Source organism: Amblyomma mixtum, chromosome 1 (assembly GCF_055824585.1).
Source record: "Amblyomma mixtum isolate Tamu chromosome 1, ASM5582458v1, whole genome shotgun sequence".
Lineage (NCBI taxonomy): Eukaryota > Metazoa > Arthropoda > Arachnida > Ixodida > Ixodidae > Amblyomma > Amblyomma mixtum.
The window spans coordinates 109,811,487-109,828,601 of record NC_143012.1 but is presented as its reverse complement, the minus strand read 5'-3'; the positions used below and the strand labels follow the sequence as shown (position 1 = coordinate 109,828,601).

Below are 17,115 nucleotides of genomic sequence, written 5' to 3'. Positions count from 1 at the left end.
CTGCCTGCTAGAGGGGGAAAGGGCTCTAAGACCAAGCGGCCGGTCTTTTACAAGCGTGAGTGTGGGACCGCAGCGCCATCCTTGGGGAGGGAGCGAAAGTTTTCCGCCGAAAGCCCTTCTCGCCCTCTTTCTAAGCGGCCTTCTCTCAAAGCCCCTAACAGATCACGTATGACAACGAAGTGTATTGTGGCATGTATGTGCTTTTCCCACGCGTTATTAGAAATCGGAAATTATAATTCCGTGCATTATGAAATGCACAGCTCGACTGATATCTTGATAAACATTGAGAAGACACTGGCAGCAGATATTTTTTGTGACTCGTTTGGAGAGCAACCGGCGCTTGTATGCCGGTCCCGTAGGAGGACTTAGAGAGTCTCGTTGAATCTCGTTGAGTCTCGTACGGTGCCCGGATGTTCTCGTTTCAGAGCCCGGATGAGTGGAATTCAGTGCCCTGATGATGGCTCCCGGTCTCGGCATGACGTCACCACAATGCCGACAACGGGAGCTAAAAGCATTTCATGCTTAAAAAATGTCATCAAGTATGCGCATCCGTAAGTGGAACTAGACTGAGTGTGTAACTCCTCAAATACAACGGACATCTGTTTTGCGAAACCAGCGCCCACTGAGAATTTAATACAGGTGTAGCGCATATTGTAATGCATAACAAATACAAGTTCTGCAAATGTCATATGGACTACTCGAAGACACTGCATTTTATCAAGCAATAAAATTGCGTTCTTGTCTGGCGGATCGTTTGAAGCGCACGTTTAACTCGGGGTGGTATGGGTATTGCCTACTCGGCACTGTGAACACTGACCACGTCGATTACTTCCGTAGTAAGATTTCATAATCAAGCGCACTTGTAGCAGAAGGAAACGCTCATAACACTCGATGCTACATAGCGCATTAATCGATTCATCATCAGCCAGTCTACGCCCCCCACAGGGCAAAGGCATCTCCCATGTTCTTTACCAGCTGAGGCCGCCACATCCCTGTAAACTTCTTAATCTTATCTACCACCTGACGTTCTGCCATCCCCTGCTACGCTCGCCTTTTCTTGGAATTCAGTGCGTAATCCTCAAGGACCAGCGGTTATCTTGCCTTCGCATTACATGCCGTTCCCAAGCCCGCTTCTTCCTCTTGGTTTCGACTAGGACGTCAATAACCCGCATTTGTTCGCTGGCCCCTGACTACTCTGTCACCTTCCAGTCTGTTAACGTTACACCTATCATTTTTCTTTCCATAGCTCGCTGCGTTGTCCTCAGTTTAAATTGAACCCTTCTAGCGGGCCTCCACGTTTCTGCCCCATAGGCGGGAATCGGTAACATGCAGGTCTTATATAATTTTGTCTTGAAGGATATTCCCTCAGGGCGGTTCCCTCAAGGCAAATAGAGTAATTTGTATTAAGCAGTCTGAATCAAAGATAGGTAAACTTGTTGCTGACCTAGCTGGTGCATTTTGTTCGGTGACAAGTCATCGCAACATAGGACCAACACGACAGAGGCAGACAGGACGACGCGCTGGTTACAACAGATTCATTTATGGAAAGACAAACGATATGACCACTGAACCAAACTTAGGGTAATTTACAGAAATTTATGGCCCATATACTCCTTTCCGGGCGGGTTTGGAAGGAGAACCCTGAGGCAACGGATAACGCACTCAGGCATAATTTCACGCTCCCCACGTCGCACAGATGGCCCAGGAGCTGCAAGCTTTGCGGACACGTAGGCCGGGTGCGACCACAGCCCAGCGAGCTTCAGTGCGCGCCAAAACTTCTTGTACAATACTTTGCGCGACTTCGCGTTGCGCTCCAGGGGCTCGCGTGGCTCGGGGAGTGGCACGCAACCCTGCTGGACAATGCAGGGGTCCTGCAGGCACTCCGGGCAACTGGTGGCCTCTCGCTGTTCTGCAGCGACAGCAGCCTGAAAAAATTGATCTGTTACGACCTCACAGCCAGGTGCGAACAGAAAAGCACAATATTTGCCGCAAAAAAGGGATGGAAGGAAAAGAAAGTTCGACTAGAAACGAACATATGCGACACGAGAGTGCAGAAGCTTGGCTTCTAAATACCAGTCTGTAGTCAGGAAACTGGCTGGGTTCGTGGATGCACCTTGAAAGATCATCATCGTCATCCTGACTACGCCCACTGCAAGGCAAACGTGTCTCTCATGTTTTTCGAATTATCCCAGTCCTGTGACAGCTGCGGCCACCTTACCCTGACAAACTTAACCTCATCCGCCCAGCTAACTTTCTGCCGCCGTATCCTACAGTTGACTTTTCTCGGAATGCGCCACCCATAACGAACCCTAATCGTCTTACTTTCCTTCACAATGCATCTGCTGCCTAAGCCCATTTTTTTCCGCTTGATTTCGACTACGATATCATTACCACGCGTTTTTCCCGGACGCACTCTGCCGTTTTGCTCTCTCTTAGCGTTAAACATCTAATTTCTTTTCCATAGCTTGCTGCCTTGTCCTTACCCTGAATTTAGCCCTTTTCAATATCCTGCTGTTTCTGCCCCAACGGTAATTACCAGTAAGATACACCTGCTATAATACTTGTTTCTTGAGCGATATCGCGAACTTGCCGTGCATGACCGGAGTCAGCCTGCCATATGTCCTCGACCTCCCAAGAAGTTCCCTCGCTGCTTATAGCGCCTCGCTGCGGACGGCAAACTGCGGTTCCCTTCCAAGACTCTAGGACACTACTTTGGTGTTTTGCGTATTACTTTAGAACCTCCGTTCTACTATCCCCGTCTAAGACATTGATCATGCTCTGCAATTCATCTGCTCAGTGAATTAGCAGTTCCCCACTGTTCGAAATGCAGGCGCTGTACATCTCCTGTAAAGAGACGGTGAATAGTAGTGGCTTGACTCCCTGCCTGACACCCTTCGTATCGAAATTTTATTGCTGAATTTTTTTTATACCGAAAATTTCTGATTCTATTTTTTAGCTGACCTTTTGAAGGACTATAATGGCTGTGAAGCCATTATAGATATTGTCACCGACAAACGCAGCAGGAATCGGGAAGCTCAGCCGTTTTCTAGGGCGAGGCTCGCCGAAGCGCCGAGCTCATTTAAGACAAAGAAGACGTAGTCGTGGGTTCGACGGCATACCGTCTGGTCAGGAATCATGGTTTGATGAGGTTCACTGGTCACTTACCGTGGTCAAACACAAATGACGTTTTGGGAGCGCTACGGCTCCCCTGTTCACAATGAACAAGGGAGCCGTAGCGCTCCCGAAAAACGTCATTTGTGCTTGACCATGGTCAGTGACCAGTGAATCTCATCAAACAAAGAACACGCTCGGCCACGCGCTTGAAGAGAAGGTTCGGCGGCCAGGTGGCGCTGACAGAGTGTCAGCACTGTGGCAGTATATTCCAGTATATTTACATGTTTATAAACACCCTCATTCCACAGTGCATGCATGACTGCTTAGGTTTCGACTGAATCGAACACTCTCTCGTATTATGCTTTCTCGGCTAAATATAGGGGCAGGTTATATTCTTCGCATTGACTGATGGCGTGAATATGGTGTGCTTTCATGTAGCCTTCAAACACGCCTCCATGATCGTTTGGTCGATTGAAGTTTAAGATTGTCCAGACAGGATTAGCAATTACTTTACTAAAAGTCTTATAGGTAACAAACAATGACCTGCTCGGTAACTAATTTCTGAAGTCTTTGAAGTCTCCTTTTTTATGGTTTAGGATGATATCAGCGTTCTTCCAGGCTTCTGGTATGTTCAGGTCATACGGCATGCGTATACAGGGTTGCTAGATTTCATAGGACAGTCTCGCTACCGTGCTTGAGCAGTACCACTTTACATCATCTTCACTGGCTGCTTTTCCCCTTTGTATTGTTCCTAATGCTTTCTTTAGCTCCTCTTTCATTACTGGCGGGATGTACTATCGCTGCGCTTTACTGGCTCTCTCAATAACGTCCTCATTGCTCTGCCAACTGCATAGATCTGTGCAGAGCTATTCTGCTGCGTCATCTTGCCCACATTGCTAATGACAATGCCTTGTTTGTCTCTTACATGTTTGTCTCTTACACATACATGTAATTTTTACCTATGCCTACTTTCCTTTTCAATTCCTTTAGGGTACCTTCGTTCTCTAGAGCATGCTTGCTTCTATCATATTAAACTTCCCTATGTCGGTAATATTTTGCGCTTATTCATCATCATCATCAGCCTGACTACACCCACTGCAGGGCAAAGGCCTCTCCCATGCCTCTCCAATTAACCCTGTCCTTTGTCAGTTGCTGCCACTGTATCCCTGCAAACTTCTTAATCTCATCCGCCCACCTAACTTTCTCCCGTCCCCTGCTACGTTTGTTTTCTCTTGGAATCCACTCCGTTACCCTTAAGGACCAGCGGTTATCTTGCCTTCGCATTACATGCCCTGCCCAAGCCCATTACTTCCTCTTGATTTCAACTAAGATGTCATTAACCCGCGTTTGTTTCCTCACCCACTCCGCCCTCTTCTGATCTCTTAACGCTACACCTATCATTTTTCTTTCCGTAGCTCGCTGCGTTGTTCTTAACTTAAGGTGAACCCTCTTTGTTAGCCTCCACGTTTCTGCCCCATAGGTGAGTACCGGTAGGATACAGCTGTTGTATACTTTTCGCTTCAGGGATATTGGTAAGCTACCATTCATGATCTAAGAGAACCTATCATATGCGCTCCACCCCATTCTTATTCTTCTAGTTATTTCCCTCTCATGATCCGGATCTGCGGTCACTACCTGCCCTAAGTAGACATATTCTCTTACTACTTCCAGCACCTCGCTACCAATTGCGAACTGCTGTTCCCTTGCTAGGCTGTTGAACATTACTTTGGTTTTCTGCATGTTAATTCTTAGCCCCACCGTTCTGCTCTGCTTGTCTAACTGATTGATCATGCTTTGCAGTTCTTGTCCTGAATGGCTTAGCAAGGCAATGTCATCAGCGAATCGCAAATTACTGAGGTATTCTCCATTATCTCTTATCCCCAACTGCTCCCATTCCAGTCCTCGGAATAGCTCCTGTAAGCAGGCAGTGAAGAGTATTGGCGAGATTGAGTCTCCCTGCCTGACACCTTCCTTTATTGCAATTTTATTGCTGACCTTATGAGAACTATGGTAGCTGTGCAATAGTTATAAATATCTTCCAATATTTTCACATAACACTCTTCTACACCCTGATTCCGCAATGCCTGCATGACAAGTGGGGTTTCCACTGAGTCAAATGCTTTCTCGTAATCAATGAAGGCTATATATAGGGGTTGGTTATATTCTGCGCATTTCTCTATAACCTGATTGATAGTGTGAATGTGGTTAAATTGTCGAGTATCCTTTACGAAAGCCTGCCTAATCATTTGGTTGACTAAAGTCCTAACCACTGAGCCGCCGCGGTGGCTCAGTGGTTATGGTGCTCGGCTGCTGACCCGAAAGACGCGGGTTCGATCCCGGCCGCGGCGGTTGAATTTCTTTGGAGGAGAACTTCTAGAGGCCCGTGTACTGTGCGATGTCAGTGCACGCTAAAGAACCCCAGGTGGTCGAAATTTCCGGAGCCCTCCACTACGGCGTCTCTCATAGCCTTAGTTGCTTTGGGACGTTAAACCCCACAAATAAAACCAAACCAAAGTCCAAGGTTGTCCTGACTCTTCTTAGCGATTACCTTAGTAAATACCTTGTAGGCAACGGACAATAAGCTGATTGGTCTGTAATTCTTCAATTACAGCTTATTACAATTAGAAGCTTATTAGTTAGCTTTAATAGCTATTAGGCCCCGTTCTATTATGTCTGTGGACTTAGAGGCTTCCATGCTTTGGCGCTTTTTAATCAGCTCTTCCGTCTATTGAGAAAACTTGCCGGTATCCTCTCTAACCACCCTGCCGTCTACTTCTACTGCGCACTTCGTAACGATAGATAAAAATATTTCATTAATTGAACATTATTGTCGCCGTCCTCAGGTAGAGTGCGATATCTCTTCTGCAGCAATATCCTAAATTCTTGCCCCTCTCTCTCGCCGCTAGCTTGTTGATGGACTTCCACCTCAGTTGCTTCTTCCACTCCCTCTTTCAGGCCAATTGGATACCTCACCATCTTGTGGTCGCTAGAATGCACGTTTCCGATGATCTCCACTATCCTGCACGATGACAGTGTGAGCGCACATTACACAGTCGATTTCATTTTTATTCTGACCATTGGGGCTCTTCCTTGTCCACACTCTGTTGTCGTTAGCAGAAGATATTGATGATCCGTGAATTTTTTCTCTCTGGACTCCCCCTGTTAATTTAAAAACGTATGCCATAGTGGCCTGGTGTCCTGTCTCCAGCCTGCTTCTTGCCAACCTGGGCACTGAAGTCGTCTATCTCTACAGTGTACTGTATTCTTACTTCTCTCGTCGCCGATTTCACGTGATGTTCATCTGGATGTTAGTGATCCAGTCATCCAACATCCAGTGATGTTGTCTGGATGTTAAAGCGGATGCTTGGGCGAGTTGGTGCGACATTTGCCTGAATATCAGCGCAAACTTGAACGAGGACTGAGGAAAGACACATAGACGGGCGCTGTCCAGCGCCCGTCTTTTTGTCTTCTTTCACTCCTCGTCCAAGTTCGCGCTGTTATGCAGGCAAATGTCTGGATGTATCTGTCTTTCGGAGGGATGTATCTGCCACTGCGGCGCGGCTGTCCACCGAAATCCCCGCGTCGGGGCCGTGACGCTCGTTGTTTCGCCTCGCACCATCCTGTTCCAATTAATTGTTCGCCACCGCACTAGGGGATACATAGCCCCTTGGAGTCCGCTCCATGGTCGTCGCCACATATTGGGCTTTGGAACATCATAGCGATGACCCGGCTGGCGATTGTTAGTGCAACCCTCTGGCCTGGAACGGTGTGGCATACACAGGTGTACCCCTCCAATGTAAGTTAGCTTCCGGGGACCTTGTGCGAAGGCCACCAGGAAAGATTTGGTGCATTGCATAAGGTGAGCGGCCACAATGTCCGTGTCTGCGTTTCGCCTCTGTAGATCCTCAATGATTTCTTCTTCCCTTTCGGCCCAAAAGGCGTTTGTAATTACGTCTCAGACGGCGTCATGATCATGTTCTTTGCATTCGCGGCAGTGCAGCACGAGATTAGAAGTAGTTTTTTTCTTGTCAAGGGAATTTTAGTGATCTTTCAACCTGACGTTCTCTCACCTAACCATCTGACTATAATATATCTTTCCGCATGACAGAGAAACCCTATACACTACGCCTTTCTATGTTACGGCATACTACAAACAGTTCAAGCAAGATTATATTTCCATCACATGCCTCTTAATGCCCCCAAAAATTGTCATTTTAATACAAATTGCTGCGCTATAATATTAAAGCACATAAAACACCATGGCAAAGCTTGAAAATTATGTTTTGTTCCGGGCGTTTGCGTTCCGTTCCGGACAGTTGCAGCCGGTTGCCGCGCAGCTTCAGGTCTCATCAGGCCTAAGTGCGCCAGAATCGATATTCTATCTCAATAAAATGGGCCAAATTACTCCTTGCATTTTGCCGTCGAAGCATGGTTAGTCATAGGCAAAAACACCAGCAGTTATTGGCAAGCATGCCGACAAGACCAGCTCTGCGACTGCTCATTCGGCTGAAGCGAGCAGTTCTCGTATGGAAACACGTCGCCATGTTCCAACGCTAAGCGCGCAAGTGCCACAAAGCTAACTTCCGAAAATTGAGTGCGTACGCTAACTTCAACTCCCCGTTAGCCATCTGCGCATGCGCTCTCGGGACAAGTCATTCGGCTAAGTACGCAATGGAACAAAGGCCGCAACAGTAAAACACTCTGTTATCATAACGTAATCATGGTTACGTCCAAAGAAACAAAATAGGACATTCACCTAGGTCCCTCCCATTTTCTTCAGCTTTCAGCGGTGCACCATGCATATCCATACTGCATTGTCATATGCCACACATGTAGTAACAGCTGACGGTGAAGATGTCATCACTTTGAGTGCACGTTACAGTGGACTTGTTCTTTTTTGATGTCCAGCACATACAGTGCACTAAACAGTGGTAATAGTGCTCGTCTGGTGACCCGAAAGACGCGGGTTCGATCTCGGCAGCGGCGGTCACATTTCGATTGAGTCGGAATGCTAGAGGTCTTATGACTGTGGTCGAAAATGACCAGAACCTTCCACGACGGCGTCTCTCAGCTTAAACAGTTTTGGGACGTTAAACTCCATAAAACACTCCTGTAATATTTGCTTGAACTGCTCCGAATATTTATTACCACTGAAGACATTTAAGGGCTTTCCCGCAAAACGCAACACACACAGAAAACACTGTGCATCCGTCTTCGTCTTTTTCGCCCTTTTTTGTATACAATATTCTTTCACATACCAGTGCGCTCACCTGGTGCTTCCGGTATCGCCTTCGTCGATGCCGCCGCCTCTTCCTCCTCGTCTCAGCCACGGGCCCTGCGGGCATAACGAATATAGACCGCATGCAAACCCCGCTTGCGGCGCTCCAGCGTTTCACATCTTTGCCTCTGCGCATTTGTTTTTTGAGAGACTCTCGAAGACGCCACGAATTTGAGTTGCAGATGCACTCTAAACTGCATTATTCATCAGTGGTATTCTACAGGGCAGGCAGCGGTGGCGCAAAGATAGAGCATCATCCTCGCCTACAAGAGGACCGCGGTTTGAATCACCGTGTCCCGTAATTTTCCACCGGGTCTTAAAAAAAATTCCGAGTGCAGATGGAATTGCGTAACCAAGCTTGGGTGTGGCCTGATCTCGGTGACCACAGCGGACAACGCACTTTCTCACCAGAGTAGGATTTGGCCAGCGTGGTGTAGTACTTCGCCACAACCTTCTGCGGACAAACCAGTTAACCCTCGACCCTTAGTGCTCAGCGGTTGAGTAGCAACTGACCAAGGCAGTGGTGAAACCAGTGACGCAGCGGACGGTGCTGAGAATCTCTGGGTCCGGACAGGCCGCCATTTAAAAACTGAGCCCGGTAACATTTAACGCCAGAACCTTATCCACTGTGGTAAGACATGATATTGGGCTAGTCGGTTCATGGTTAGAGCGAAACAAAACTGCGCGAAGACGACGGGACAAAAGAAAGGACGGGACGAATACACACACACACACACACACACACACTGCGCTTTGTGTGTGTGCATTCGTGCCTTTCTTTTGTCCCGCCGTCTTCGCGCCGTTTTGTTTTGTTAGCCTAACGGCGCTGTTGAATGAAGTAGCGGGTAATAAACGGGATGTTATAGGCCTTCGTGAAGTCAGGAGAACCGATGAGGCGTACACAGTACTAAAGGGCCGGCACGTACTGTGCTATCGTGGATTTATAGAAAGAAGAGAACTAGGTGAGGGATTACACATTAATCAAGACGTAGCGGCCACACAGAGGAGCTGTTTAGTATTAACGAGAGGGTGGCAGCTATTTTAATTAGGATTAACAAGATGTACAAGCTGAAGGTGCACGGTGCAGGCCTTGATGATCAGACTGCTGAAATCTTCTATCAAGACGTAGAAATGGCAATGAACAGAGTCGCAGTACACTGTACGGATGGGCGACTTGGATGCGAAGATAGGCAAGACACAGCAGACGGTAGGTGACTATGGCAGAGGCTCCAGGAATAGCACGGGATAGTTATTAGTAGAGTTGGAGAGGAGGAATAACCGCGAACTTGACAGGACTGAAGAACGAGAAGAGGACAGGACGAGCGGTAACTAGCAACTGATGTTTATTGAAAAAAGACATGTAGCAGCAAAGGTTGCCTCTGCGCATAGCGTACGAGAACGGAGATAGTGACACGTAGAACACGCGAGATAGTTAATGAAATACATCGAAAAAAAAAAGCAATGAAATGCCAGTCACAGGTTTAACAGAAACCGGGTCGCTTTATCTAAACGCGCCACGGAAGGCTCACTCACACACATTTCAAGCCCAAGTTTGCGCATGTGTGCCGCTTCTAAAATTTCCCTTTCAAGCCTCGACCTGCCCCGTCCGATGATGGTGGCTTTGTTGAACTGTGGGTAGCAGCGATCGCATTCTCTTCGCATTCGCACTGAAAGGGAGATTTTAGAAGCGTCACACATGCGCAAACTTGGGCTTGCGTTTTCTTCCTATATATATATATATATATATATATATATATATATATATATATATATATATATATATATATGCGTTTTCTTCCTATATATATAGCGTGATGGCCACAGTGTACCTGTGATTGTTCCCTTTTTCATTTTTCAATGCTCTTTTAACAATTGTTTTGCCTTCTTTACTGTTATATTTCAAATGTTCCTATTGTTTGTGATTTCGTATTTTTGCTCCCCCCTTATGTAATGCCCCACCTAGGGGTCCTTAAGGGAAAATAAATGATGATGATGATGATGATGATGATATGTGTGTGAGTGAGCCTTCCGTGGCGCTTTTAGATAAAGAGACCCGGTTTCTGTTAAACCTGTGACGGGCATTTCATTGTTTATTTTTTCGATGTATTTCATTAACTATCTCGCGTGTTCCACGTGTCACTATCTCCGTTCTCGTACGCTATGCGCAGAGGCAACCTTTGCTGCTACATGTCTTTTTTCATTAAACTTCCGTTGCTAGTTACCGCTCGTCCTGTCCTCTTCTCGTTCTTCAGTCCTGTCAAGTTCGCGGTTATTCCTCCTCTCCAACATGTCAGACCAACTGGCCCAAAGCTTCCCCTTGTTGAACCTTATGAGTAGTGTTCGCAGAGACAATAAATTTACGGCTCATGTATCCCTGCTGTGAAAACGAAAGGACAGGAAGAACAGGAGGAGGAAGAGTTCCAATCGTGGGATTAAAAATGAAATACACTCGCCCTGGCGTCGTGCAGGATGTGGAGGTTTTTGGGAAGGGGCGTTGTAGCGACTAAAAAACGGTAAGGTATCGAATTAGCATAGACTTAAAGCGAAAACAAAAACTGGTGAAGCAGAAGCCTATTAGCGTGCTAGCGGTAAGATGGAAAATAGAGCAATTCAGAAAATCGCTGCAGGACGGATATTCGGCTTTAACGACGATCTTAAAGTTCAAACAATGAACGACACACTCACAGCTATCATTACAGAGTGCGCGGTAGGGTGGTTCAAAAGTATTCCGGCAAGCTGTCTCAGGGGAAGAAAGATCCGGCCACAGCGTCCCAATCTGCGGAAGGAGTAGAACTGGCAGTGCTATCAAACTTAATAAATAAGCCAAAGGTAGCCGCCATAAGCAGGTTAAATGTGGAGATCATCGAGCATGCCCTAAAGAACGGAGGTAGCATAAAAGCGAAAACTGGGTAACGGCAAAAACCACATGTATGTGTTTAGAGAAGGCGACGGCAATATCATTAGCAATATGAATAATATAGTTAAAATAGCCGACGAGTTCACACACAACTGTACATTTGCCAATGAAATCAGAATGTTAATGATAGACGCAGCAGCAATCCGGCGTCCCGTCAGTAAAGAAAGAGAAAGTAAAGAAAGCCTAAGGAGCAGAGCAAACGGGAAAAGCAGCTGCTGAGGATCAGGTAAAAGCAGGTACGTTGAAGCACCGTGGGGAGATTGCGCTAGAAAAACTAGTCACTCTGTATACGCAATGCCTTATAACCTCCAGTGTACCAGAAGCTTGGAAGAACGCTAACATTATTGATGATTAGTTCCAAAGCGCGACAGGACGGAGACGAAAGGAAAAGAACACACACGACAAGCGCTTAATAGCAACAAAAAACGTTTATTGCAACGCTGGGAATAAATAAATAGGGGCCACAGAAAACACAAAGACTCATAAAATAACAAGACAGAAAAAGAGATTAGCCGTTACTATCTAAAAACGCACGTTCCTTCTCCGACAGCAAAATTGAAGGCTCACTGACAAAGCCACTTGTCTTAGCAAATATGATAGGCTTCGATGATTTCCCTAGTCTTCTGGTCGTGATGCGAAAAGATCACTGTCGTTAGATCTAATTGGGCTTCGCAGGACTTATCTTGTTCCCCGTGCTTACGCACATGACTTGCCAGATGCGTACCTGTGCCACATTATCTAATTTCATAACGAAAGATTTGAAAATCACAGACCGACCAGCTTACTGTCCATTGCCTACAAAGTGCCTGCTAAGGTCCTCGATGTTAGAGTCATGATTATCGTAGACTTCAATGAAGCAATTGATAAGGCAGGGTTTCGTGAAGAGTACTCTGGAATTAATTATATTCACACATCCAATCAGGTGATAGAGAAGTTTGGTTTGGTTTGGTTTATGGGGTTTAACGTCCCAAAGCGACTCAGGTTATGAGGGACGCCGTAGTGAAGGGCTCCGGAAATTTCGACCACCTGGGGGTTCTTTAACGTGCAATGACATCGCACAGTACACGGGCCTCTAGAATTTCGCCTCCATCGAAATTCGGCCGCCGCGGCCGGGATCGAACCCACGTTTTTCGGGCCAATAGCCGAGCGCCGTAACCACTGAGCCACCGCGGCGGGTTGATAGAGAAGTGCGCCGAATATAACCAAGCCATATGTCCATTGTAACGTGCTTTGTGTCGGTGACGAAGTGGTGGAGTTCGGAGGGTAGAAAAAAAAGAAGCTGGTTCGCCTGCTCTCCGCCTCGTCACTAAACCTCTTAAGCCGCAGATGTGCTCAGAGCCCTCCTGCGTCTACGTTACGTCATCGCCTTTTCAAGTTGTAACCGATTCTCTTTCTACTTTTTTCTCGTCTCTGTTTTCATTCCCCCCCCCCCCCCTCACCATTGTTTGCATTTGTGCTTTACGCTTTTTCCTATACCTCGCGGATGCTAAGAAAGCTGCTTGTTTCGAATCCTGTAATACACTCGAAAAAGGCTGATCCTCCAGCCGAAATGTGAAATAAATCCTGTTAATTTCGCGATGAAGCAGATAACCCGCAGTAGACCCCTGCGACTAAACGAAGACGAGGAGGTCGAGGCAGAATCAGCGGAGCAGGGTTTGGACGACTGCGCCGAGTGACAGCTTTCGCCAGGTCCTCTAAACAAACCCCCTTGTTATAATTGGTGGCGGTTGCGTGGTGTCTGAACCAGGAAGAGCGACCTGGAACTTCGTTCCCACAGCGACAGGGACCGCTACAATGGCGACGCCTGGTCAAGCGCCCGCGCCCTCAGCGTCTCCCATTGTGTGCACCGGACCAATACGCCAACGTGACCCTCCCATCTAGAGCGGCGCTGAGGAGCAAGACGACGAAGAGTGGCTCGGAGCGTATGAGTGCGCACAACAAATGGCACGACGTGCTCAAGGTTATTTTTTATTTGACACAAGTAGCCAAGCTGTGGTTGACGAAGCAGACTTGCCTAACTGGACGACATTCACGGACGCTTTCAGTCGCCCGGCGGTACACAAACTTCACCCCGGACGTGCAGAGCAGTCGGGCGAGACGTTTACCAGTTACATCGTGGACGTCGTCGACCTGTGCCATCGAGTGAATGCTTCGATGCCTGACAGTGACAAAGTTAAACACATCCTAAAGGGCATCGATGAATCTGCTTTTCACATGCTGCTGGCCAAGGGTCGCCGCGCTGTCGCCGATGTGGTGGTTAAATGCCCAAGTTTCGTCGAACTGCGGCGGCAGCGGACCTTCGTCAGACGCTCAGACGAGTGCTTGTCAAGTTTGACGGGTGGCTTTGATTCCACGCTACTGCATCAAATTCAAGAATTCATACGTGAGGAGGTCGCACGGCAGCACGGCGCACGGCACTCAACTCTGCTCATATAACTTACCCTGTCCCGTCTCCGTCGAATGAACTACAGCTGAACGCCCTCAGCCCTCCTTGCCTGGCTCAAGATTCTATCCCTTCATCCGTCATGGCCACTGCTGTTGATGCCAGCCTGCAGCCTGCTCAACGTGACCAACTTCTGGCGCTGCTGAACCGGTTTCGTCGCTGCTTCGAAGTCCAGCAAGTGTCCTTAGGCCGTACCGATGCCGCCGCCCATGAAATTTCCACTCGTGCTACCGCACCGTTCCCTTACCGCGTCTCTCCCACCGAGTCATGCACGAACAAGTCAACAACATGCTGCAGCGCCACGTCATTCCGCCCTCCACCAGTCGTCCTCGTCAAGAAAAAAGACGGCTCTATTCGCTGCTGCGTCGATTACCGAAGGTTAGACAAGGTCACCCGTAAGGACGTTTACCCCTTCCCTAGGATTGACGATGCCCTTGACTGTCTCCACTGCGCCGCATTCTTTTCCTCTTTTGATTTGCGTTCTGGATACTGGCATGTTCCCATGGCCGCATGTGACCGCCAGAAGACAGCCTTTGTGACTCCCGACGAATTATATGAATTCAAAAATTTTTTAAATTTCACCAGCGCTGCGACTAGGAACGAAAACAGAGAAGGAAGACAAGGACAAGCGCTACTAACAACTGAAAGTTTATTTGAAAAAACAAAGATTATATGCACATTATATGCATTCTTGACGTCCGCAAAACTTCGCGTGGTTGTCTCGGATAAAGAAGGTTATTTCGTTACGCTGCCAGAGAAACTTTTCCGCGAGAAGGCTAGGAATTCAGTCGCCAAAAACTTTAAGCCTGTGCGTACCAGTGCACTTAAGCAAAAAAGCGAGGCGTTAAGGCTGGTAGGTGGTATGAATTTAGTTGGCCTGCAAGCATCCGTTAAGAAGGCGAGAGGCAACATTTTAGAAGTGTTTTTTGCTGCCAAAACTCACAAAATTGAGATCCCCTTCCGTTGCATTGTTACTGAACGGGGAACTTGGCAAAATGCTGTTTCAAGTTTTTGGCACAGTAATTTGTGTTCACTGACTGTAGAAGACCCGTTTCTTGTATCTAATTCCGTAGCGGTTGTGGAATATCTTAAACTAAATAATCCTGGTGGGTGTGATATGTTTAGTATTGATGTGCAGGATTTATTCTATTCATTGCCACATGATAGGCTCCTCCAGTGTGTTAAGAAATGTATAGTAGACGATAATGATGAAGAAGCATTCATTTCAAAGTGTGGTGTTTCTGTGGGCTCGTTTTTGGAGCTTGTGTCATTTTATCTTAAATTCACATTTGTTGAATGGAAAGGCAGGCTATATGTTCAGAAAACAGGGGTGTGCATCGGCTCAAAAGTGGCTCCAGTGCTTAGTAATATCTTTCTTTCCTATGCGGATAGGAGCATTAAAGTTAACTTAGACAACCATGTAAAACAAATCTTCCGGTAAGTAGACGATTATCTTGTTTTTGTTGAATCCCATGACTTCAAGGCACAGGTGGATGACATTTTAATGACTTTTGAAAACTGCGGGTTTGGTCTGAAATTTACTTTTGAATTACCGGAAGAAAATCAGCTGCAATTCTTGGACATTAGATTGTAGAAAAAGGTGAATCATATTTGTTGGTCCTTCCTGCAGCGGTCGGAAAAGCCTTTGCTAAATTATCAGTCTGGGCATTCGAAAATAGTTAAATGCGGCATAGCAGTGTCTTGTTTAGGATCTGCACTTACTAAATCATGTATTCATACTTTAGGCAGCAGTTTCGATAAGCAGGTTCAAAGGCTAAGGTCAGCGGGCTTCCCCAAAGATTGATAGCGCTTGCTAGCAACAAGACCCTGAAGAAGATGAAGTCGTTTGGCAGACATGAAGCACAGGAAAATTCCGGTAATGATAGAACGAAGTATGCGGTAATACCCTACATTCATCAGTTATCCCATAGGCTTAAGCAGGTTGGCACTAGATATGGGGTAAAGTGCTCTTTTCGGTCCCTAATAAACTTGGCAAGGTTTGTGCTATTGTTGACAAAAGAGCCCGGGAACATAAGCAAATAAGAGGCAAAAGAAAAAATGCATGCCAGGTGGATCATGAATCACCCTTTGTGCCATGTGCAGAGGGAGTGGTATATGACATACCTTTTAAATGCGGCAAGAATTACATTGGGCAAACCGGGAAATGCATAAATACACGCTTACGTCAGCATAAAACCTCTTTGAATGGTGCTCCTTCATCAAATCTGTCCCTTCATTACAGATATGAAAGAAGCCAACAGCCACAGAAACCAAGGGGCACAAGGGATTTTTTAATTAATTTATTTATTTTGTGGTGTTGATCAATTTATAATATTACTGAATATGTTATTGCTCAAAGCTAATTGATTAGAAAAGCAGAAGAAAAAACAACCACATGCCGCCGGTGGGATCCGAACCCACGATCTCCGAAAACGCGTCCGGTGCTCTACCTCTGAGCTACGGCGACGACTGTCAATTCTTCTGCCTTCGGGGGTATTTATGTTTTACAAGTAACCTAACCTTGAGAGTGTTCATCAGCGCCACCCAAGTTCATAAGCGGCGGACGTGGAACGTCCTGAGTTACCGCTGGTGTGACGTAGAACGTCATCGAACGGAGAGGGTGGAAGCTGCGTGAGAACCCTCTTATGCTTCCTATGGCGTCAAGGCTGCCAGAACCGAGGCCCTCGCTAAGCAATTAAGAAAACAAGAGAAGGGGAATGAGGGGCTCGTTATAAATATGAAAGAAGCCAACAGCCACAGAAACCAAGGGGCACAGGGAATTTTTTAATTAATTTATTTATTTTGTGGTGTTGATCAATTTATAATATTACTGAATATGTTATCGCTCAAAGCTAACTGATTAGAAAAGCAGAAGAAAAAACAACCACATGCCGCCGGTGGGATCCGAACCCACGATCTCCGAATACGCGTCCGGTGCTCTACCTCTGAGCTACGGCGACGGCTGTCAATTCTTCTGCCTTCGGGGGTATTTATGTTTTACAAGTAACCTAACCTTGAGAGTGTTCATCAGCGCCACCCAAGTTCATAAGCGGCGGACGTGGAACGTCCTGAGTTACCGGAGGTGTGACGTAGAACGTCATCGAACGGAGAGGGTGGAAGCTGCGTGAGAACCCTCTTATGCTTCCTATGGCGTCAAGGCTGCCAGAACCGAGGCCCTCGCTAAGCAATTAAGCAAACAAGAGAAGGGGAATGAGGGGCTCGTTATAAATATGAAAGAAGCCAACAGCCACAGAAACCAAGGGGCACAGGGGATTTTTAATTAATTTATTTATTTTGTGGTGTTGATCAATTTATAATATTACTGAATATGTTATCGCTCAAAGCTAATTGATTAGAAAAGCA

The 17,115-nt window shown here is 46.8% G+C and overlaps 1 protein-coding gene across 1 annotated transcript in view; it reads right to left on the bottom strand.

The window, feature by feature from the left end:
• Positions 1-1,586: 1,586 nt before the first annotated feature.
• Positions 1,587-17,115, bottom strand: part of LOC149367508 (uncharacterized) — a 211,092-nt gene continuing 195,563 nt past the window's right edge. Inside the window, exons 11-12 of the mRNA XM_089574527.1 lie at positions 8,385-8,449; positions 1,587-1,925 (exon numbers count right to left, since the gene is read on the bottom strand). Coding sequence (XP_089430653.1) covers positions 1,587-1,925; positions 8,385-8,449 — 404 coding nt within the window. The remainder of the gene's footprint in view (positions 1,926-8,384; positions 8,450-17,115) is intronic.